General features: G+C 37.4%; 1 protein-coding gene across 1 annotated transcript in view; it reads right to left on the reverse strand.

Annotated features, from left to right (window-relative positions):
- The window catches only part of AKAP9 (A-kinase anchoring protein 9), a 189,301-nt gene that overhangs the window by 77,326 nt on the left and 86,857 nt on the right, over positions 1 to 25,118 (reverse strand). The window contains exons 9-17 of the mRNA XM_044678911.1: positions 23,873 to 24,086; positions 22,360 to 22,439; positions 20,110 to 20,254; positions 16,199 to 16,296; positions 12,724 to 12,838; positions 11,988 to 12,183; positions 8,653 to 8,749; positions 6,514 to 6,603; positions 1,894 to 2,247 (exon numbers count right to left, since the gene is read on the reverse strand). Coding sequence (XP_044534846.1) covers positions 1,894 to 2,247; positions 6,514 to 6,603; positions 8,653 to 8,749; positions 11,988 to 12,183; positions 12,724 to 12,838; positions 16,199 to 16,296; positions 20,110 to 20,254; positions 22,360 to 22,439; positions 23,873 to 24,086 — 1,389 coding nt within the window. The remainder of the gene's footprint in view (positions 1 to 1,893; positions 2,248 to 6,513; positions 6,604 to 8,652; positions 8,750 to 11,987; positions 12,184 to 12,723; positions 12,839 to 16,198; positions 16,297 to 20,109; positions 20,255 to 22,359; positions 22,440 to 23,872; positions 24,087 to 25,118) is intronic.

Consider the following 25,118-nt stretch of genomic DNA (forward strand, 5'->3'; position numbering starts at 1 on the left):
TAAAGTGGTACTCTGCCTCATCATAGATACTGTGCCACTTCTCTGTCACTCATTCTGTCCTTGGCTTTTTTACCTTTCTCTCCTTATCTCCACCCTTATTCCCCTTTCCTCCTTTTTGGGGATTGCTCTTTCTTTACTTTTCTGCCCTTTTTCCGGCTCTTAGCCTTGCTTCTTTTCTTTCCCCTGCTCCTATGGGATCAGTCCTTATCTCCTCCACTCAGGTTCTAAGGAGAACAGAAGGCTGATAATGGTATTACTATATTTTGCTTCCTAGAATCTCTGGGAAGCAGTGTTGGGGCTTCCAGCTAATGTGTAAGGCAGGCTTTTGGGAAATAAGTAATAAAAACAGAAGCTGGAGAGTTCCTTATGTTCCCCTGAGCATGAAGCAATCCAGGGAGCCACCATAAAGAAAGGGTGGAGAATTAAGGCTATGCATTTTCCTACTCATTTTTAAGCTCAAGAAGGTACTGTATGACTAGTAAGTTGTTAATAGATTCTTTTATACTGAATAAGAAACAGAGGGTAATTTTTCCTAATATTTTTACTACCCTGAAGAGACAAAACTGTAACATATATATAACATAAAAAATTTGGGGACCTGCTGGCATTTAAAGAACCTTGAGGGCTTAGAAGCCTCTGTGTTACCTTCCAGAGAGAGGGCCTTAAGAGAGTTAGAATATGGGGAAAGGACAAGGTCTTTGAGCTAGGGTAAAGGAACATGGCTCTGTGGGGATGAGGTATAAAATTGGGAGCTCCAAGAATTTAGGATTGAGGTGCTCTAGAGATCATGTCCTACCAGGTCCTGGGCCAATACCCTAAGTCATTTCTATTCTATTTTTCTGAAGAACTCAGGGACAATCTGGTTTTTACCTGCCCCTAATGCTGGTTTCTGATTGAAGCATTTCTCCTTCCTTGGTCCAGTGTAGAACAGAATTAATTCTCTTAGCTTCTCTCTTAATTCTACTCCCTGAAGAAAGCACAAAGTGCTTTGGAGGTTTTCTAAGGGTTTTTGCAAAGAGTAATGATAAATAATGATGAAAGGAAGTTATATGGTTTGATCCTAAACAATACTCCTCAAAAAAACCAAATAGCAAATAAATGCTTTTTAACATTTAATCCCATTAAGTAAAGGCATATTCTACACCAACCAAGATGATTAAAAAAAAAAACAAAACCTCTCATATATTATAATCAGATCATACCATAAAGTTGCAAAACCATACTGTAACATTGTTCAGCTGATCACAAATTTACAGCATAATTTTTTATGCCCCTGTAATATTGTTTTAGCTCACATTCTATTTTCACAGAACTTGCTAATATTAGGAAAGGTAAGCATGCAGGGGATAATGGGATCTTTGGACATCCAAAGAAATAAAATAAAATTAATGCTCGTTTCATAGGAAAAGATTGGACTGCTCCAGATGTTTTATAGTAGTGACTGGGTGGGTGAGACTGGATAGTTACAGAAGAAGGTGGTTAAGAAAAGTTGAGTTAGGGGTAGCTACCTAAGACCATCTCTAGGGCAAGAAGAAAAGAAAGGAAGCAGTTTAGGGAGGAAAGAAGAGACTTCAGGTCTCCTTCTTGTCTTTGATCTTCCCTTGCCACCATGAGGCTTACCACCTTAGACCTGGTCCAGGCCCAGGGTAAAGTGAACCCTAAATAGCTATGCAGAGACATGAGGGCTATCTCCATGTTAGGTTATCCCAGGAGCAGCCCACTTAGTGAAAAGTTTAGAGAGGAAGAAGAAAATATCAAGTGATCAGAACATGAAAGGAAGGCCACTGGGCCATTCAGCATTCCAAAGACACCCATTTGTACTGTCTATTCAAGTTGAAATGAATCCAAATAAAAATAAACAAGTGATTTCTTTTTAAAGATGCAAGTACTCACATGTTCTGTAAAAATAAACTTTCCGCTTGAAGAGAAAACTTCTCTTGAAAAATCTAGTTCTTGGTCCTTGAATTCAAATGTGCTTTCAAGATTACTACTATTTGATAAAAGAATTTCCTTGAACTCTTCTTCTCTCAGTTCTTTGCTAAGTGGCTTCAGTTCTTTAAATTTCATTTCTTCTGGCTCAAAAGTCTGTATGCTAATCTCATTCCTGGAACACTTCATATCACTTGAAAAGAGTTCCTTTTGTTGATAGGCATTTATTTGTGCCACTGATGCAGTATCTCCCTTTTGCCTAGAAATTCTTGCTATTTCACTCTGCTGAGCATATGCTATGCTCATTGACACAATGACCTGTAAAAATTTAAAAGAACCATTTAGAGTCTTAAATAAAGTATGGTAGTAGCTTCAGAAATTATAATCTGAAATGATCTTCAAGAAAACTCTGAATTAAAATGAGTCCAAAAACAAACCAATGAAGCAGAAAAGATGATTTCAATAGTAAATCTAATATCAAAGCAGTATTTTTGTCGTTCCTTTTAAACAATTAAATTTTAATTACTTGACTGTCTCTAATAAAGCTATATGTATTCTATTTTGCATCAATTCCTATAATTTCCTGTAAAAGTTAAAACAAAATTTGAAATTTGCTAATTTGTAGGGAACTTTAGGACATCTTCTATGAATGAATACAGGAGAGGGCAGGTCTAAGAGAAAATGGAACACAATGACCATGACAGTGAAAAGGAAAAATAACTGTAAAATCAGAATGCTGACCAATGCAGTACCTCATAGTAAATTTAGTGAAATAGCGGTAAAGCATGTTTACATCTTTGTGGTGGAGAGGCAGTGAAGCAGAGGTGCATGGAACATACAGTCAGGTCAATGTTATAGTTTATTTTAATTATCTTTGCTTTCTAGAAGAGTTCTAGGGGGTAAGAGGGAGATTGGAATGGCAGGAAGAAGAGCAGGAAGGGTGAAGGGAATGAAGGGGAATTGCTGGGAAATGACAATGCATTTTGTAAAGCATCAATAAATTTAAAAAATAAATTTGCTAATAACATGATTATATAAGGATAATTAAAAAAATAAGCCTGATATGTCTTAATCACATGGGACAATTTAAAGCTACAAAATAGATTTTTAATTATTAGAACTTTGTATCTCCATTATTTCACTGAAATTAGTTAAGATTTGGTTGATTTTGTGATGTTTTAGTAATATTATTCCATACATTGATCACATTTTAAATTATGTCCTAATGGTATATATCAATGTATTTTGTTAAAACCAAATGCTTTAAGTAAAATGTAATAACAAGTGACCTTCAGAAAAATAGAATACTGACTAGAAACGAATGTTGCTACTTTTTATATTTAATGTTCCTTTGAGGAAGGATAATTTTGGAGAACAAAACAATTTAAAAAAGGAAATGAGCATTTTCTCTTAATAGGTTTTAACATTCTCTATTTCTTCAACATTCTCATAAAATGACTTTCTTTTTCTTTACCCTTTTTTCTGAATGGAAGGTAATGGAAAGAGATAGCAAAACCTGGGTTCAAATTCCACCTCCGGCACATACTACCTGAAGGATATGGTACAAATCATTTAATGTCTCCAAGTCTCAGGTAACTTTTTAAACCATCAGATCACCCAAAAGATGCTGATCTGCAATGACAGAGGGAGTCGCCTCTGTATCAATGAAATCTTGGGTACTGTCCATTTTTGAAATGAACTAACATTTTGTTATAAACTGAAAACAATCATGGTATGTATATAAGTCTTAGAACTATTATTCTTTTTACCTTTAGTAAAGATAGGTGATATTTGTAGGTCTAGCCAAAAGAAAAATTGGCTCTTTATATCTGATTATGGTATTTTGATTAACAAAAATAGTAATGCAATTTCAAATTTATTTGTTAAGGAAGAAATAAACTATTAAAAATGCAAATTTAAGTATTTTTTCCCCAGAGAAAGTAACAATAAAGGAAAAAATGAAATATTAGCTCCATTTATCTTTATAGCAGCCAGAGATACAAAGATTGAACTAGATGGAAATATATCATATTTAAGAGGAAGGAAATACAATTAGGATGTTAAGACTCTGTTTTATAGTTAAACTCCTGTAATAAAGTCTATATCTTAGAACATTTTGTTACCTTGAAAATGCAGTTTTCTTGCTTGTCCAATAAAACTACACTTAATTAAAGCATTTCAGAGACATGCCTAGGTGACTCATGCAGCAACATGTGTAATAAGAAATGATCTGTTAGGCTTAGGTTGTCTGAATGAATTTATCTCTTATAAGTTAGGGATAAATGGTGGCAGAGAAAGGGTTATGCCAATATACTACCAAACTTTACTATGTTGGTGTGTGTCATTATATAATTTTGCTCATCATTACAACTCAGCATATTGCAATACAGGCTAAAACCATCTGCCAAATACATTTTGGAAAATGTAGCTGGGGCAGCTGGGTAGCTCAGTGAAGTGAGAGTCAGGTCTAGAGATGGGAGGTCCTAGGTTCAAACCCGGCCTCAGCCACTTCCCAGCTGTGTGACCCTGGGCAAGTCACTTGACCCCATTGCCTACCCTTACCAATCTTCCACCTATGAGACAATACACCGAAGTACAAGGGTTTAAAAAAAAAAAAAAGAAATGTAGCTGATGGTCTGAATGGGAGGCGAGGGGGACCTTTGTCAAATAGGTTAACAAGTACACCAGCAGTGGACAGGCACTACGTTGGTGGTTTTGCAAGCAATCTGAATTGGCATGAAAATCTTGGCAATGTCCCCCAAAAGCTTCTTATCTGAATTAAAAGTGGAGTTCCCAAGACAGAAAATATCCTTTGAGCAGAAATGAGAGAAAAGCAGAAGTTGAATATATTGACAATGAGTAGAATTCTGGGAAGATGGCGGCTCAGACAGAGCAAATCTTAAAGCCTCCACACCCTTCCACACCAAGATAGGAAACAATGTGCTTCGAGAAGAAAGAGGACCAAACCTAATAATGGGGCAGAACAGGGGGAGCCCTACTGCAGCACAACTAAAGAGGTACGCCAAGAAAAAGGCTTGAATTCTTGAACTGCGGGTCTGAGGGTATAAAAGGGGAATCCCACAACACCTCCCCCACAGAGACCAATAGACTGTGGTAAAATCGAACATAATGGACCTCTGTACCAGCAGCAATGCAATGACCCAGGACAGCTCTGAGGGATTTATGGAAAAGATGCTGCCCACATTCAGAGGAAGGACTGCAGGAGAGGAAACATATAAGAAAAGCAACTGCTTGAACACATGGGTTGAGGCGGACATGATTGGGGATGTGGACGCGAAACTATCACACCAATGCAACTATCAATAATATGGAAATAGGTCTTGATGGATGACACGTGTTAAAACCAGTGGAAATGCGTGTCGGCTATGTGGGGGGGGGTGGTTTGGGAGGTGAAGGGGAAAGTAAGAACATGAATCATGTAACCATGGAAAAATTTTTCTAAAAAACAAACAAGAATAAAAAAAAGAAGTCGAATATATTTAAGGAGACAACAATAACTTTAGAAACTTTCTCTGAAGGTATGTGCTGGCCAGCAAATAGAAGTGATGATATGGAATGCTGCAAAGGTGGCAAAACTCACAAAGAAGTGGGTATATGTTGTATCTCACAGCAGAATATGAGTTCCTTGTGGAAAGAAAACATCTAATTTTTTTAATCCCTTCTAGTACAGTGTTTTGCATATGTTAGCTACTTAGTAAAATCTTTGTTGAATGACTTTTTACCCAGAGTTCTGGGCAGAGTAAATGAGGAACAAGATTCTCTCCCTGGATTATGTCTTATCATATCAGCAAAAGTGCCTAGCTGTGATGGCTTTTGTTTCATATTTAAAATTATCTTCCAATAAAATCAAGATAATAAAGTGATCATATGTGTATGGATGTATTTACATGTACATGAGTCCCTTGAAAAATGAGATTTCTGATGTCAAAGTTATATATTCAATTTCTGCCTGGGATGCACCATGTTTAATGGCACAGGTAGAACCCCAACTCATAAAAGTGATGGTGCTAAAGAAGTGTTGATAGTGCTGTAAAGGTCCATTCCTTCTACTAGAGAAACAACAAATTAACTTGGCCCAATTAATATTGGATCTTCAGTGTTGTCTTCCTACACAGATTACAATCTGAAAGTCATGGCCGCCCAAAGAGCAGTGGAGACGCAGAGGCATGGGAGAACCAGGGGACAACCTGTGTGTTCATTCATGCATTGTCAAGAGGAAGAGCCATTAAATGCTCAGAGGATGTGGGCAAGAGCCATATAGGGTAAGAAATCAGAGCTGGACTGTGACCTTTTCAGGAAGTACTCAGATTTAGCTCTATCAAGGTACAAAGGAGAGGCAGTGAATATTTAATGTAGTCAACAGAAAAGCACATTTAAAAGAAGCATCATTTGACATAAGAAACTAGCAATTTGGAAATGATCCTTATGTAAATTCAATCAACAAACAAATACTAATTCAATAATGATACTAATAATGATGACACTAATTTCAGTAAAATTTATATAGTCTGGGCTTTCAAAATCATAAAAAGGATTTAGCTGAAAAAGTAACTGTAAACTAACCTTAGCCACTTCTTCTTCTAGTCTTTCTTGGTACTGTTTTTTCAATAACTGAATATCCATTTCTTCTTTCATTTCAGTTTCATCAGTAAACTAAAAGAAAGAAAACAAAATGAAAATAATATTTCTCTTATTTATGTATTGCTTGTTTTAAAAAAAAGAATCTTGCCTTAATTATGAATACCTGAACAATACTATATGCTGGATTGATTAAAATAAACACTAGGTTCAACTCAACCTCAAGAAATCTACAACTGAACCTTGCAATCTCCTTTCTGAATTCCCCTAAAAAGTAGTTTGAGGGGGCAGCTGGGTAGCTCAGTGGATTGAGAATCAGGCCTAGGTCCTAGGTTCAAATCTGACCTCAGACACTTCCCAGCTGTGTGACCCTGGGCAAGTCACTTGACCTCCATTGCCTACCCTTACCACTCTTCTGCCTTGAAGCCAATACATAGTATTGACTCCAAAACAGAAGGTAAGGGTGTAAAAAAAACCACAAAAAACTAGTTTGGCTTTTCTCCCAACTATCTTCTCTATGCCAGTAGGATTCTTTTCCTTACTCGGGTTCAAAACTTGGTCATCTTTTGGCCTCTCCCCTAATTTCATCTTGTAGATGTGATGCTACCATGTTCCTTTTTCTTCTATATTTACCTATACTTTGTAAGCAGCCAGTATTTAGTGAAATTTAGAGAACATGTTTTGGTTGGTTGTAGGGGCAGTCAAGGAGTTAGGAGAATACTAAATAAATATGTTAAATTCAAGACAGTGAAACCCACTGTGCTTAGTCTATACCAGTTTTTTTTTCTCATTTTGTTCCTCTTGCTCTTCCTTTTATTCTCTAAGTTATCAAAATCCTGTCTAGACTCAGGCCCATTTACTCAATGGGAATTTTTCCTTTCTCTGTGACTGATAAATAAATAAATTCTCTAACTTTGATAATAATTGTGTTCACTTGATAGCACTTAATCATGTGTTACCTTCCATTGTTATTTAACTGTTTCATATGTGTGTCTATTAACTTCAGGAGACATCCATTATATTTCATAGTATGTTTCATATATGAAATAAAATATGAAGAATGAATGAATGAATGCCTTAATTTCTCCAAACATCAAATGTAGTGATATTATCAGTAACATGGTCTAACAAAGTACTTCCCTCCAGTCTTGGAAAAAGATCCAGTTTAAGATAAACCCCAAGAATATAAATCTTGGCTAATGCCCCAGGAAATATGCTTTGATTTTTAATATTACCACAAATTCTGGCTGACTTTTATTCTTCAAATGTATAGTTTATAAGACCATATCAGTTCTGAAGATAGGAACTTTTTTTAGTGAAAGCAATTTTCATTTGGGGAAACCTTTCTAAGGCCCATCTTTTTTTTTTTTTTTTTTTTTTTAAATCCTTACCTTCTCTCTTTGAATCAGTACAGTGTATAGGTTCCAAGGCTGAATAACAGTAAGAGCTAGGTAATAGGAATTAAGTAATTTGCACAGGGCCACACAGTTAGAAAGTGTCTGAGGTCAGATTTGAACCTAAGATCTCCTGTCTTTAGGTCTAGCTCTCAAAACACTGAGTCACCTAGTTGCCCCATTCCCTCTAGGACCTATCTTGAAGCTGATCTCAACTATCATATAAGTAAATGGCAATCTATGAAGTATGGGATGCCTGGATTTAGCCTCAAGAAGTAAGTGTAAAGGCAATACTTATTTCAGGTGTACAACTTGATATACCTGACTATAGCCAGGGCTAATTTTGAGGATATGTAAACAAAAATCGTAATTTATCTAGAACTTCTTATATACCAATAAAATACCAACCAATTTCTTTAGTTATGAGTTATGAGTTCATATCTTTAGCATGAACCAAGTCAAAAACAGTTTTCTCACTATCAGTAAATACATCATGAATAATGAGACTGCTAAATTTAATTCTCAGTTCATTTTTCAGTGAATATTTCTTAGACAGGATATAGCAAATCTCAAAGAACAATTATTAGGTCAGAGAAGAGATGCACACTATCAGTAGTTGGATTCTTACACTGATGAAATTTAATTTTCTTGAAATGTTACAATAACCCACAGATCAAAAAGTAAATTACTTTAAAAGTACTCAACTTAGATGACAGTAAAAATATAATACCTCCGCTGAACCATCTTCAGTCTTCTGAAGACAACTTTCCATATATTTCGTTTTGCTCATAACCTGATCTGTATTTGTCAGTGATTCAGTGAATATGCTATAATACAAATGAGAAAAAGTGGATCAAAATCATGTTATTTTTAGACGTTAGTTTGAAAATCGAAAACACATGAAAAGTAGAAAATGCTTAAGAACTTAAAAAAAATCACTAAAAGATGAATATAAAAATAATTTGTATTGAATGTTGGTTTTGATTAATTCAGCAGGTAAAAAAATGAAAGCTATGAAATACTAATTATTAACAGAGCATTTTAAATATGTTATACTAGGAATCTATCCAGTTTTACAGATTTTTAACAAATGTTTATTTGGGTCATAAAATTGAGGGCATATTAAGAGGTAAATTACAATTCTAATTTTCTTTTAGACACTTAAATTTCCCACTATCACTTCCATTTTATTGGCTTTTATTTTTGAAATGAAATTTGTTGATGATTCTTATTTTTTATGTTATAATCTTTTCTGGAAATACCCATTATCTCTGTGTACTGCTTCTCTTCTATTTCTCATTTCCTTATACCCCCTAGTGTAAGTGAACCTCCACTGTAATAAAGAAAAATAGCTAAATAAAAATGCTAATATAGTATTGTTGAAGTATAGTAGAAAGAGCACAGGCTCTAGAATCAGAAGACTGGGTTCTAATTCCACATCTGATAGCTGTGTGACATTAGACAAGTCTGTAGATACAACCTTTCTGCATCTATAACTCAGAAAGGATTAGACTATGACACTTACAATTTAGCCTAGGTTCTGATATCCTTCCCAGCTCAAAAATTGTGATATTTTGGGCAGCTGGGTAGCTCAGTGGAGTGAGAGTCAGGCCTAGAGACAGGAGGTCCTGGTTCAAATCTGGCCTCAGCCACTTCCCAGCTGTGTGACCCTGGGCAAGTCACTTGACCCCCATTGCCCACCCTTACCACTCTTCCACCTATGAGACAATACACCGAAGTACAAGGGTTAAAAAAAAATTGTGATATTTTGACATTTTCTATAATAATTGGCCCTATTTCCCCAGGTTCTCTTACAGGAGGAAAGGAATCTATTTCATTACCTAATCTTTTGGATCATTCTGGGCTCAGGTTTCTTTCTATGAACACTGTCAAAGGAAGTATATAGATTCTGCTATTTTTTCCATCATGAGGTATATACCCAATAATGGGTCAGAAGTTCCTTTTCTAGCATAATTCCAAACTCAGCAAGATATGAAACAACTGGACTAATACTTTATAGCTCTCTCAGTGGAGTACTAGAGCACCTTTCTTTCCACAGCTCCTTCAACACTTCTTACAACCTTTTTTTTTGCTTTGCCAATTTGCATGGTGTCAGATTATAAATCTCAGAATTGTGTTAATTTGCATTTCTCTTATTATTAGTGAGCTGGAACACATACTCTCATGTTTTGCACAATGCTCTTGAGGGATGCTGCATTATCTTTTGCTCGTCCTCCTCTCCTGTCCCCCTTCTTTCCTCTTAGTTTCTATTATTTATAGGATCATAGATTTAGAACTGGAATGTATTTTAGAAGCCCTCATGTCCAACCCCATTATTAAGCATAAGAAACTGAAACATAGAGAGGTTAAATGACTAGCCCAAAGTCATAAATCTCGTAAGTGTATGAGGCAGGAACCCAGGTCTTCCTGGCTAAAAGTCCAGTGCTTTATCTGATAGGTCATTACTTTGCCACAAAATAGTCCCATCTTTGTTGTCCCATCAGTGGTTTTTAACAGAACGAGATGGCAAAACCCAGCAGCAGATCTCAAAGCTATGTCTTTTCTGTGCAACCAAATAATTTTATGAAATTTCTCTAATATGTAGAGCCTTCATTGTAACAGCCAATCAGTAACTGGGAAAAGAATAGGTTCAGTCCAGGGGTAGAGTAGGAAGCCAGATTTTAAGAAGTAGATAAATGAATGGGTGATAAGAGGAAGCAACTGGTATAGAGGAGAGTGAAAAGGAGGAAAAATCAGATAATTATCTGAAGAGATGATCAGATCCAATTAAGATTTTTTAAAGACGACAGCTGGACAGTTAAGATAATCAAATCTGCAGAGAAGAGAAAGACAGGAATAAAAAATAGGACACATATTCCTAAATGACCCAGGAAAGGATGGGAAAAACATCTTGTCAAAAAGGACTGCTGAAAAGCAGTGAGGGAGAGTCTCGTTGAAACCAAAAGGGCAATGTTTGTAGTCCAAGTGGGTCTGTGGCTTCCTCCTTCAGAAGTTTTAAATGTTGGAGCCAAAAATATGCATGATGGGAATGTTTCAGAGGAAAGTACGTGATAAGAATATCAAGAGCAAGAGATTCAGTGGAGAGTCATTTCCCAAAGTAGGGATGTTAAGGAGGGATCATTCATGAAGGAGAAGGAACTTTAGATAGGGAATTTACACAGCCTTTAAAACCTGGGTAGGAATTAAGAGGCAAGGAAGGGAAAGGGAGACACTGTAGGTACAGGAAGGCCTGAAGATGGAGATGCTCAGGGCTCCTTCAGAGATCCCCAGGAGGGCAGTTATGCTGAAATGTAGAAGGGGGTGAGGGACAGGGAAAAAAGTGGTACCAGACTAGAGAAATACCTTGAATGCCAGGCAAAAGGTCTAAATTCAGATGCTATGAGGGAATTGCAAGGAGATTTTTGAGCAGAAAAATGTCATGACTGCCCTGACTAGTGTAGAAGACTGACTGCAAGGGAGTAGAGAGAACAGAGAAACTTTTTCAATAACCTGTCATGGATGCTAATGAGGAAGGGTGGTGGCAATGGGAATAGGAGGACAGAATGTGATGACAAAGATATCAGGAAGGTCAAATGAATGGAGTTTGGTATAACTGTGTGTCACCTCACATAGATGAACTCAAATCTGGCCTGAACAGTCTCCAAACAGATTACAAACCTCGTGCATCTTTTAGATTCCTCTATAGCTCCTTGCACAAGGCTCAGTAAATACATGCTACTTGATTAATTCAGCTAGCACAGCTGTAATAATGATCAGCATCTTTGTAAAGCAAAAATGTTATTAACTTCTTATAACCAGATACTTCTAGTTTATGACTTCTGGCCAAATTAAAAAAAAAATAGACTTTTCACTTTTAAATCAACTTGCCATATTAATACCACTTTTCTTTCTTTTCTTCTTTTTTTTTTTGTGGGGGAGGGGTGAGTGAGGTTACACTACTTTTCAAGAACTTTCTTCTGGTTTATATTTTTTCTTAAGCCATCTGTTTTTGAGGCTTTTGCTGGGTGATAAGTATTATTCAATGGAATATGAGAATAGAGATACCTTGGCTGAAGAACTGTTTCTTTAACAGGCTGATGTTCCTTTTGCAAATGGAAGATCTCTGAAGGGTCCTTTACTTCGATTTCCTTCAACTGTGGCTGGAAATTACATGTAAAGTGTCCTTGTCCTTGAATATCTTGTGCTTCCAGTTGATTTTTCAGTTTTTCTATGCCTTCTAAAGGAGGCAAATTTTCTACATCTGTAGGCAAGAAAAGTAAGGGTTAAGAATTCTTCAACATTCTGACATATCATGAAAAATATACATGGAAAATATTACTATCAAATTTTAATTCGAATAAAAGTTTTTCTCTCACTTTAAAAATGAAAATTATTTTTACATGTTACTGGGTTACAGAGGACAGCTGGGTAGGTCAGTGGATTGAGAGCCAGGCCTAGAGATGGGAGGTCCTAGGTTCTAATCTGGTCTCAGACACTTCCCAGCTGTTTGACCCTGGGCAAGTAAGTCACTTAACCCCCCACTGACTACCCTTTACCACTTCTGCCTTGGAATCAATACATAGTATTGATTCCAAGACGGAAGTTAAGGGTTAAAAAAAATATTGGGTCACATATAAAATTACTAATTGATGTAAACAAGTAAACAGTAGCATAGACTAAAATAATTTTCATCTAAACATAATAGTTGTGATGGCCTCTCCTTATACTTACAGTAATTTATCTCAATTTTTAACTTAAGACAAATGTTAAAACAAACAAAATATACAAATTGAAAATTTACCAATATCTTTTGTCTGAGAAGAGACCAATAAACACTTTGGCTTTACTGTCTTGAGATTTGTTATTTCCTCCTCTTTTGCAAATTCAAGTTTTGCATTTTCTACCTGTTCTTGAATCTGTTGAAAATATTAAGAGAAAAAATATTCATTGGCACTCATTCATTAACACAAGATTTAATATTATTTCTAGGATTTTCTGTCTAACAATCAAAAGAGGACAGCTCATTTATTAGTTAACCTCTAAAAAAATCTAGATGCTCATTTCTAAACTCTGGTGAGATATTCTGGCTACTTTTTCTACTGATGCATCTTAGCCACTATTTTTTAATAAAAGGAGCACTTTTCTTCTGTATCTGTTCCTAGAGACAAAGGAACACAGTGGAAAGGGCACTGGAGCTGGATGACCTGAAGGACCCAAGTTAGATCTTGCCCCCAATGCTGACTACCTGTGTGACCTTGAGGAAGTCACTTACCTTCCCCTGGTCTGTTTCCTCCTCTGTGAAATGAGGCGAGTGGTCTCTAAGGTCCCTTCCAGCTCTACATTTATGACCCTATTCCAAATTTCTCAGACCTCAGCTCCTATAAACCCTCCATTGTCATGCTGCTACTACAAAGACATCAGTGCAAACGCCATGGACAGAGAGGTGGTGAGTAGTAGAGCCGAGATTCATCTAAGTTCTCACCCTAATGCCATCAATCGGCAAACTCTTCTTAGGAGCCCACTGAGCACAGGCCTGGGCCAACCACTGGGCAAGATATGAAGGTAGGTGAGGTGGGATGGGAGAACCAGGGGCTGATGGAGACATCCAGCATCCCCCAGCCCTACACCAAAGCTCTGGGACAGGGGAACAGGCCAGAAGCCAGCGGAGTTGGATTCTGAACTGTAAAGGTAACTTAATGGACTTTAAGAAGGCAGGGAAGAGCATTCCATGCATAAGGAGCAGCCTGAGTGCACGCCATGTTCAGAAGCAGAAAGCAGACAATTGGGCTGGTGTAAACATGAGACAATCACAGGAAGTGGCCAAGAAGCTCAGGGGGTGCCAGACTATGCGTGGCAGCCTGAAGATGGGCACAAAGGCTGGCAGGTACAGCAAGGATAGACAAGAGAGGGAAGAGCCTGGAGGCAGGCACAGCTGTTCTGTGGCTACTTCAAAAATGCCTTCTAGTAGGTCTCTCTGCTCCAAGTCTCTCCCAGCACAGTCAGTACTCCAATTAGCTGCCGAAGTGACAGCCTGACCACGTCACCTCCGCCCCAGTCTGAGGCATTCCAGTGGCTCCCTATTACTTCCAGGATGACTGTATAAAGCATTCAGGAGTTTGGCAAAGCACTGAGTTAAGTGCTAGGAATAGAAGCAGAAAGGCAAGACAGTTCCTGCTCTGAAGGAGCTCGCATTTGTAGGCAGGGGAGACAGCCGTTGTAGAAGGCTTTAGCTGCAAGTGAGAGGGCAAAGTCTCATGGCCTTTAGAGTGCAGCAGAAAAGCAAATAATAATGCTTTGATTTTAAATCTATTTCCACAGATAAAAAAATCACATCAGTTTCTAATGCTGAACCCTCTGGCCACAAGAGTTTCCCTTTGTGGGTCTTCAGGCCCTGCGGTGCCCAGGCTGTGTCTTCGTAGGGATGGTCTCTTGGGATGATGGCAGAGGAGACGGCACTGGAAGCATGGCTATTCCCAAGGCTCTCAAGGTCAGGTTCTTGGTCTGTTTCTATTAGGGCCATTTCATCAAGAGGAAACAGGAAACCCTCCATTCACCTTTTAAAGTTCTTCATGTTCTGGTCTCTTGTGACTTGTCCAATCTTCCTCTACTCTGCTCCTCTCCACATACTCTACAGTCCAGCCTCCTTGTGGCTTCTTCACATGATACCCCTTCGCCCAACTCTGGCTGTTCCCATGAATGCTCCCCCTCCTGGCTTCCCTCAAGTCTCAGCTCAAATCCCACCTTCTGCAGGAGGCCTTTTTCAGTGTCCTTCACTTCTCATGCCTTTCTTCTGAGATGACTTTCCATTTATACTGCAAATATCTTATATGCATAGATATTGGAATATTTCCTCCCTTTTAGAACATGAGCTCCTACAGGCCTGGGTCCACATCTTCGTCTTTCTTTGTATCCCCATGGCTTAGCACAGTGCCTGGTATATCCTTAATAATCTTTAATAAATATTTATTAACTGACCAGTTACTGTGAGTGGAGCTGCTGCTTGTCAGCTACTGTAAAGGCCTCCCATGGGAACAGCGAGATGGACCATGAAATCTGCACCCTGTATTCTGGGGATCAGCTGGATGGGTCCTGGACTTGATCATCCCTTCTAATCTGTTTATCTATTAAGTTCAATTAAATTATTCCTTAAAAATGTCCAATTAAAAAGGAAGCTCCTTGATCTTAGGGAGCAGACAATGCCTGATCCATAGTAGGTACATAGTGAGAGCTCCTTGACAGAGGTCCCCTTGCTTCAGTGTCTTCTCTTTACACTTCCATTCCCACAACTCTCCCCCTAGACCAGAACCCCATTATGCCAGCTTTGCACTACTGCAAACAATTGACCAAATAAGAAAGTGTCTACATCCTTCCATTAAGGCCAAGATGCAGAATGGCAAGAGCAATGGTTGTGGTCAGAAGACTTGGGTTCAAATCTCCATTCTGCTACTTAATACTTGTATAACTTTGGGAAAGTCACCGTATTTCTCTAAGCTTTCATTCCCTCCTCTATAAAATGAGGAAAGTGTGCTAGATGATCTCTTAGATCTCAGCTCCAAGTACTATAACACTCTTATTGTCAGATTCTTTTTCTTAAAATATGAGTTTCATCATATCACAACCCTGCTCAACAACCTCTAATGTTTTCTTCTGTTTAAGAAGTATGCTGAAATTCCTCAGCCTGCCCTTCCATGTTCTCCATAATATGGTTAAACCCTTTCTATCCAATCTTATCACTATTTCCCAACAGGGACTCTCTACTTTTCCTCATTCTCAATTTTTGCTTACAGTACTACCCCACCTGAGATGTTCTTCCCTTATCTTCACCTATTAAAGTCCTAACTGTCCTTAAGGCCTCTTTTAACAACTCTGGTTTATAATGATTTTCCTCTCATTTTCATTCCCATTGTACTCACTTGTTTACACCATCCATTTTTGGCACTAAATCATACCTGGTCTGGAAATTTTATGTGCTACTTCCCACTCCTAAGTCTTTTGCAATCTAATGCAAGACAACTACCATGCCTGATATTTCTTTTGTTTCAACTCCAATTCCTAGAACAGAGCTACATATAGAAAAGGTACTCAACATATATTTAGTAACTGAATGAAAGAATAACAAGTGAACTGAACTACAGCCAAAGGGCAGCCCCTGAACCTGAAGAATAGACAGGCTTCTCCCAGTTGTTAGATACAAAGACATTTGGAAATCTAGAGAATAGATTTTGAACAAAAAAGTTGTTTTTTCATTTAATACAATGTTTGTCCATTATACCAACCTTTTCACAATTCCTGGTTAGTTGTGATTGAAGTACCAACAGCTTGTTGTATTCTTCTGCTATTTTGTTAACAAGAGATTGCATATTTGATTGCAAATCTAGATCATAAAGAAAATATAGTTTTAAAATACATTTGTCAATTATCAAATTGCTCCATGGGAAAAAGATCTGAAAAGTAATATTCATATATCATAAATAAAGCTAATTAGTCATACTGAGATAAATTCTTAATAATGAACAAATATATTTAAGAAGAAATGGGTATTTCAATTCTTTCCTTATGAAAATTGTTCTTAATATTATATAATATATACTTTATACTCTATATTATAGATATATTATGCAATTTGCATATTTTATCATTCTTTGGATTTTATCTGCAGATATTTTTGTTCATTACTCCTGCAACCACAGTTGAAATGCTCATTTATTAAGAATAAGAAATTTTAGAAGCATGGGTCTACCCAAGTTTTTCCTCTGCTCAATAAATTTTAGTGGCCCCCTATTACTTCTAGGATCAAATACAAACTCCTGTCTGGAATTTAAAGCTCTTCACAAACTAGCTCCAAACCACCTTTCCAGGTTTTTATACACATTGCTTCCATTCTTATGGTTTACACGTCAACCCAACTGGCCTTCTTGCTATTCCTCACATAGGCCAGGCTTCTCTTCTCCAGGGCTTTGCACCAGGTGTCCCCCATGAACCTTCTCTCCTTGCTTCTGTTTCTTAAAACTCCTCGTTTGCTTCAGAGCCCAGTTCTAAGTCTCAACTCCTGCAATCAGCCTTTTCTGACCCATCCAATCTCTAGTACCTTCCCATCAAAATGGCCTGGTATTTCCCGTTTATATTTTGTATATACATAAAATACATGTATACAAACACATACACATATACTTGCACACATACATGTGAACAAACACAAATATGGGCATACATTTGTGTATAAACACAGTTATATAGATAAATGCACATACATGTATGCCATGTGTGAATATTATTTTCTCTGATTGAAGGTAAACTCCTCAGAGGGCAAGAACTGTATAATTTTTGTCTGTCTCTCAAGCTTAAAGGCATGCCTTTCACACAGTAGGCATTTAACAAATGCTTTCAGATTAATTATCAAGTTTATTCATGAAATGCCAAGTTGGAGGTTAAAGGAGGAAGCTCCTTTCTCTCCTGGCATTGAAAACTTCTTCCTATATGTCATGTCAACACTTTCAATTGACACTAACATAGGATCCTTTACTGTGGCCTTGATGGCTTCTTGGTGGTATGGCAGTAAGCGTCCTGGCTCTCCACTGGTACTTCACTAAGGAGGAGCCTGGAGGAACCAAGAACAGTATTTATCTGTGTCCCAGCTAGATGGTGGCCTTTCAAAGGGACAGTGGACAGAGTGGAATGATGCAGAGAGGGCAAGTGGGGAAGGAAAGGCAGGGTGGAAGACGGAGAATAAATATTTCTAGAAAGCCTACTGTGTGCCAAGCACTCTGCTAGGAACTTTGCAACTTCATTTCTTGACTATGAGCTATCCTGACTATAGACTTAGGTGTAAATCTGCTGTGTTTTCTATTAGGTGAAATAAAGTCTATCTTGTATATATTTAAGATACTGTAACTCTGAAAATTTGTATGCCAGTTCTGGGGACATTTACCTTTTCTGTGTACACCTAGAAAGAGATATAGTCTAAATTTCTCAGGGAACATCTTAGGTGAGTATGCAAGCCAAACAAAGAGATCTGGAGATCCCTCCCAGACTAAACCTAGTCTATGTAAACCCAGAGCCTTCAGTCCTGGGCCATGGGTTAAAAAGACAAAATAATTTTTAAAAACTCTCTCAGTCCTCAGTGAGTATTTTTACAATACAATTTGCTGTTCATTTGGCCTACTGTCAATCAGCATTATAAATAGGTTTAATCAACTGTTTTTTTTTTAAACTTATACCTTCCCCTTCTTAGAATCAATACTGTGTATTGGTTCCAAGGTAGAAGAGCTGTAAGGGCTAGGCAGTGGGGGTTAAGTGACTTGCTTGGGATCACACAGCTAAGAGATGTCTGAGGCTGGATTTGAACCCAGGACCTCCCGTCTTTAGGCCTGGATCTCAATCGATTGAGCTGCTCAGCTGCCCCTCTGTTGAATCAATTTCAAACAGTTTGAAAACTATCCCTTTTCTCATTTGGAAGTAGCTTTTCTGTTTTTGGTAAGAAATCTGGGATTTTATTTGTTTTATATTAAAACTTATTTATCCATGTAATTCTAATAATCCTGCAGTATATGATGGGACAACTAGTATTTTATATATCTATTTCATTTTGAGGAGTCATGATTTTATCCCTGTGAACATTCCTTTCATCAACAATGATTGCAGCTTTTCTGTGCCATAGGAGATAATCTTCATGAATTATGATGGCTGAAAAACCTTCTCTGTGGGGAGGAATAACCCTCTAGTAAGGAACCTTGCCTAGCTTAGGCACATTCACAAAACTTTTCTAGCTTGAAATTCTTCAGATTTAGTGACAATCACCTCAGGTTTCTATTCTGGAAAAATTATAACTCATTTATAGAGGGAAAAGTTTATCAAATGGGCAAGGGACACGAATAGGCAATTTTCAGATAAAGATATCAAAACTATCAATAAGCACATGAAAAAGTGTTCTAAATCTCCTATAATCAGAAATGCAAATCAAAACAACCCTGAGGTACTGCCTCACACTTATCAGGCTAGCCAATATGACAGTAAATAAATTAATCCAACCATTCTGGAGGCTTTAAAAGACTGAATGCCCTTTGATCCAGCCATACCACTGCTGGGTTTGTACCCCAAAGAGATAAGGAAAAAGACTTGTATAAAAATATTTATAGCCACGCTCTTTGTGATGTCAAAAAATTGGAAAATAAGGGGACGTCCCTCAATTGGGGAATGACTGAACAAATTGTTGTATTTGTTGGTGATGGAATATTATTGTGCCGAAAGGAATAATAAACTGGAGGAATTCCATGTGAACTGGAAAGACCTCCAGGAATTGATGCAGAGTGAAAGGAGCAGAGCCAGAAGAACATTGTACACTGAGACCAATACACTGTGGTACAATCGAACATAATGGACTTCTCTACTAGCATCAATGCAATGACCCAGGACAATTCTGAGGAACTTATGAGAAAGAATCCTATTTACATCCAGAGAAAGAACTGTGGGAACAGAAATTCAGAAGAAAAACATAGGACTGATCACATGGTTCAATGGGGACATGAATGGAGATGTAGACTCTAGATGATCACTCTATTGCAAATATTAATAATATGGAAAGAAGTCTTGGCCAGTGATACATGTAAAACCCAGTTGAATTGCTCGTTGGCTATGGGAGGGGGGAGGGAGGAGGGGATGTAAAGAAAATGAATCATGTATAATCATGGGAAAACACTCTAAATTAAGTAAATAAATAATTTTTAAGAGATTACAATAACAAATTTAAAAAAAAATGAAAAAGTTTATCAACTTTCATGGTAAAAGTTCCTATCTCATAACCTTTTAAAGATATCATACTGTGCTTTTTCAAGTATAAATACATACCCCAAATATCACTTTCTGGTACTTTACTCAATTTGGATTTGGATTGTAATCTAGGTTACTTGCCCATGCCATAATGGAAAAGTCATCTTTATATTAAACAGACTTTGCTATTCTTCGAAGTGTTACAAAACACAACACTCCTCATTAGTGAATAAAAACTAGAGAAAATACATTTAATATAAAATTTGCAGGATTTCTAAAAATATCATTATATTCAGATTACAAAACCAAATTTAGTGGGTGATGATCACTTTAAATTAAGGCTTGTTATAAAAGAGCATTGAAAAGTTAGAATATTATATTTAATACTATAGTCACCTTTTGAAAGTTTTTTTAGCATTACCTGAAGCTTCAAATGTATAATTCTGCAATTCTGAGCTATCTTCTTGAACTTCTGGGGAATAAATATTGGAAACTTCTTTTTCTTCTACTTTTATTTCATATTTGAAAGGAGTTGTGTTATATGCACCAAGGACATTACATAGAGACTGTTGATACCAAAATGGAATAAAATTATCAGGATGCAAATTATTATTTCAACTATAACAGATCATTCAAAATTATATTAACAGAGGTACCTAACAATTTAAAGGAGAGATGAAAGCAAAAGGAAACAAAGAAAAAGATAATATATTTAGTAATACAAAACTAACTCATCATGTCAAATTGTGAATAGAATATTTAAGCAAAATGTCTCTCAATGTTTTACATAGAATATAAGAAAATATAAAATTATTTTTACTATGAGACTGAAATATTTTCTGTTGAACAAAGTAGATTTCTTTCTCAAGATTTTTTCCTGAACAAATATTTCAATTTGTTTTTAATAAAATGTTAAATTTTGTATAATATCAATAGCTTTTTTTTTTAAACCCTTGTACTTCGATGTATTGTCTCATAGGTGGAAGATTGGTAAGGGTGGGCAATGGGGGTCAAGTGACTTGCCCAGGGTCACACAGCTGGGAAGTGGCTGAGGCCGGGTTTGAACCTAGGACCTCCTGTCTCTAGGCCTCTCACTCCACTGAGCTACCCAGCTGCCCTCAATAGCTTTTTAATGATGAAATTCACCTTGGATTTTAATCCATCTCCTAGCTGATATTCAACATGGTGCCAATTTCAGAATAGAAATAGCACAAAATGACAATCCTGAAACATTATAGGCCAATTAGCATTATCTATGGGATTAGTTGATCCAATAATTAGAAGATTACATTCTACATACCTTTCCCCTTATGTTTAAGAATTGTTTTTGTGGCTTGCACAAAAACTTCAGAAGCATTCAATATATTATTAACTTGGTTAATTGTTCTGAGTGATCAAACAGAAAATTTACAAATGGCAGTATTATTTTTGCTTCTATATAAATCTATACGAAATAGAATCTATTGATAAATATTATGAAAAGTTCAGTTTTGTTAATCATCTAAATTAAGAGTTCCCTCATATTCCTTCAAAAGATCTGACAGAAGTTTCCCAAAACATTTAATATGAATTGGTGATTGAGAATTTTTAATAAAAATATGGTTAGCTATATATAGCTTGTCAATGATTTAATTAAAAACTAAAATAATTGTGCTAAGTCATTTTTTTGGGTTGGCTTTGGCTGCCAAATGTTCTTTATGGTTTCGAAGGGAATATAAAGAATTCTGGCCATGGAAAGAAAGCCAGAACTCCAGACCTGCCTCAGAAGCAGCAAGCATCACTGCTAGCATTTTCGACTTCCTCCTCAGGAGAGTCTGCAAAGCACTTTCCATATTTTATTTCATTTGATCCTAAGAACCTTGCCAAGGTTCTGGTATTATCACATTCATTTTAGAAATGAGTGAGAACAGAAGACTTGGAGAAAGAAGGTCTGGTTCTGAAGAGCTCTGCCAAGTCCATGGTGTAAGAAGGTGGGCAGAGACTGTCCTTGGTACAATGGGGAGGAAGCTTCAACTGTCTAATTCCCAGGAGGGTGGGAAAGTGCCTTTATACCATAATGCACTATAAAAATAGGAGATAATAGTATTATTACATATATGAAGATTGAGAACAGAGAGGAAAAGCTATTTGCCCAAGGTAACAGAACTAAGTGGCTAAGTTGGACCTTTCTCCTGAAACATGTATCTCCTCTACATGGACAGTTTGGAAAATGGGATTAGGCAGAGTGGTGACATTACTGAGAAAAAGAGATCCAGTTTATGGATGAGCCATTATCGTCTTGGGCTTTCCTTTACATCTCCTGCACTCTCTCAGTGGAAAGGGTAAAATGTGAGCAAGGACAAAGGGCTTGAGAGGGTCTTGGCAGGTGCTGATCTGTGGCTGCCCTTGTCTTCTGAAAGAACAGAAGTGCTCCTGTGTGTTATCTGTCCCTGTTCTCCCTTTATTACTGAAGAGATGGCATTCTCTGGTCTAGGATTCAGACAGACTGCTAAGAAAGAATAAACTTTATTAAAATAAAAGAAAAACTACGTATCAATGGTCTACTGTGTGACAGAGACCTATTTACAAGGTGCTGTAGTATAGAAAATTGGGAAAGGTAATTTTGCTCATCAAAAACAGTGATTCTAGAAAAGTTTTTTTAGCTAATAATATTTAAAAATTAATATCTTACCTGATTAAAACAAGAACATTCCTCAGTCACTGCTCTGTGGAGTTTTTCCATAAGAATCTCTAAAGACATTACTTCCTCATCTATTAAAACAGATAACATATCATATCTTTCAATCTGCATGCTGAAATACAGCTATTTAGCATTTATTTCACCTGGAATATTTTAATCTTCTGGTATATCTAACCTTGCTGGAATAAAATTCTTTCAAATCGATTACATTCAAAATTATCTTCTATTTTGGTACCCTAGAGAGATATATTCTTAGGAATTTAGTTTTGTCCCTGGTTAAAGGAGAAAAGAAAGCACTGGTGCAAGTAAGTCTAGTAGCATGCCTACTTAATGCCTTTTCATTGGACCAGATTGATAGAAAGAGTTCTTGGAGGGGAAGTTCCTTTATAGTATAGACTGGCACCTTTTCTGAAAGTCAGAGAAAGAACCAGAAGGAACGAGATGCAATGAGGCCAACCTCTTCATTTATAGATAAGAAAACTGAGCCCACAGTCAGAGAAGTACACAATGAAGGCAGGACTGAAGTCAGCCCTCCTCACTCTGAGGTCAGCTCTCCATCCACTACACCAGTGTTGGTGTCAAATTCAAATAGAAATGGGAACTACTAATCCATAAATAAGAATCCTGGGAGATACTTACCAACTTCAATTCTAAAATGTAATTTTATCTGTATTTAATTATATTTTTATTTATTTTGCTAAACAGTCCTCAATTACATTTTAATCTGGTTCAGGCCACATAGATGTAGCCCACAGGCCAGGGTCTGACACCGTTGTCCTTCACAATGCTGCCTTTCATGCTTAAATATAGTCTTATCAAATAGTGATCTTAAAGTACTTAGTAAGACATAAGCAGATCTCTAAAGTACATTTGGATGAACTAGAAATAGGATTTGATTTTTCTTCCATTCAGAGCATGTATTTCATTATGAAAATGAGGTTTATTATTGGGAGGCCAATGCTATTGGGAGGAAAGCCCTTGGCTACTTACTCTCAAAGGTGGATACGGTTACAGTATATATTAGTGATTCCCACAGTGGGTGCCACCGCCCCCTGGTGGGTGCTGCAGTGATCCAGGGGAGCGGTGATGGCCACAGGTGCATTAAGGGGGCAGTGATAGTATGTGACAGGGGGCTCTAAATAATATTTTTTCTGGAAAGGGGGTGGTAGGCCAAAAAAGTTTGGGAACCACTGCTATAGACCAAGGTTTTAAAAACCTAGAATTGAGTCTATCTCCTAATTTGTCCCAAATTTCTGTTTTTGCATCCATGAGAGGATTTGGGCAGGACAATGGACATGGATCCATTTGGGGGCTTCTGAGTCAAATACTAAGGACTGTTTTGGTTTCCTTGGGCTGGACTTCCTTGGCTCCTTGACCCTCTCAAGGCAGAGTCAACATGATGGCACAACAGAGCACAGCTCAGCTGGCTCCAGCCCAGGCCCCACTGATTGATGACTTTATTCAGACATTCAGACTGCTCAAAAAAACAACATCCACAATTTACCTGTTTTTTGTCCCTTTCTGTTCTGTAGTTCTAAATGATGCATTTTCTGAAGCTCCTTCATCTCTTCTTCATGAGCAGAAACAAGGCCCTCTCTGAGGCTGCTCAGTGCACTGGCTGTTTCCTCTTCCATGCATGCCTGTACCTGCTTCACATGAGCTGAATGAACCAAGGAAAGGCAAAGGCGCTGGGCCTCCATCTGAAGTCGCAAATCTGCCTTCAATTTAAAGGACACACAATGCAAGGGTTCTTAAATGACAAATAAGATGATTTATTCTTTCTCAGCATTACTCTTATCATAGGACTCAAGAAAGTGTCTTTAACAGCTACACCTCAGAATTTATTTTTTTTTAATTGATTTTCTGTCTTATATTAACTCGGTTGCAAGTTCAGCAACATTTCTTTATACTAACATCTAGGTCAAAAGCAATTTAATTTTTTCCAATTCCTTCCCTTACCATCATTAAAAAAAAATCTGAATATAGAACTCAGATGATAATGGCCCAAGAGATGTTAAGACTGAATGCATTATAATTTTCAAGGCCATGAATACCACACATTTTCTGAGTATGTTTCTTCATGAAAATATACTTTCTAGGTTATATTTACAATGACAGTGGGATTTTGGGAAGGTGGCAGCTTAGACACAGCAAGGCTCCAGACCTCTGAAAATTCTTCAACACCAATCAAGGACAAAGTGCTTTGAGGGGATAGAAAACCAAATCTGACAACAGAACAGAGCTGGGGGGATACTTAAAAGGTACATGGAAAAAAAAAAGCCTGAATTCTTGAACTGTCGGGTTTGAGGGGAAAGGAAAAAGAAGATCCCAGATCCCCTCCCCCACCTAATGTGCTGAGTCTCCAGCAGATCGTGGAATCTCTAGGCAAGCAAGGGAGCTAGTCAAGAGGGGGTACCTTGTTGGCACAGCTGCTAGGCTGAGGGAGTTGAACACAGATACCAGGAAGGCAGCTGGAGAAGCACTGAGAGGGCAGTCTAGTCTCAGCCAAAACACTCTATCTTGCCCCTCCCCTTCCTTTCTTGAGGTTTTGGCCTCAGGGCACATCCAGCTCTGCAGATCAATTCCTCTCTAGCTTAATCTTATCAATAGGGCAGATAAGAAGTCTTCAGAGGGCAGGGAAACTCCAACACCCTTTCCCCACAGACTGGAGTGAAAGTAGCTATAATTATATCTTTAGCTTTTACTGCCAGCTGGGGAATATCTGGCCTCAGGGCTCATTAACTGAGTCA

Source organism: Gracilinanus agilis, chromosome 5 (genome assembly GCF_016433145.1).
Source record: "Gracilinanus agilis isolate LMUSP501 chromosome 5, AgileGrace, whole genome shotgun sequence".
NCBI lineage: Eukaryota > Metazoa > Chordata > Mammalia > Didelphimorphia > Didelphidae > Gracilinanus > Gracilinanus agilis.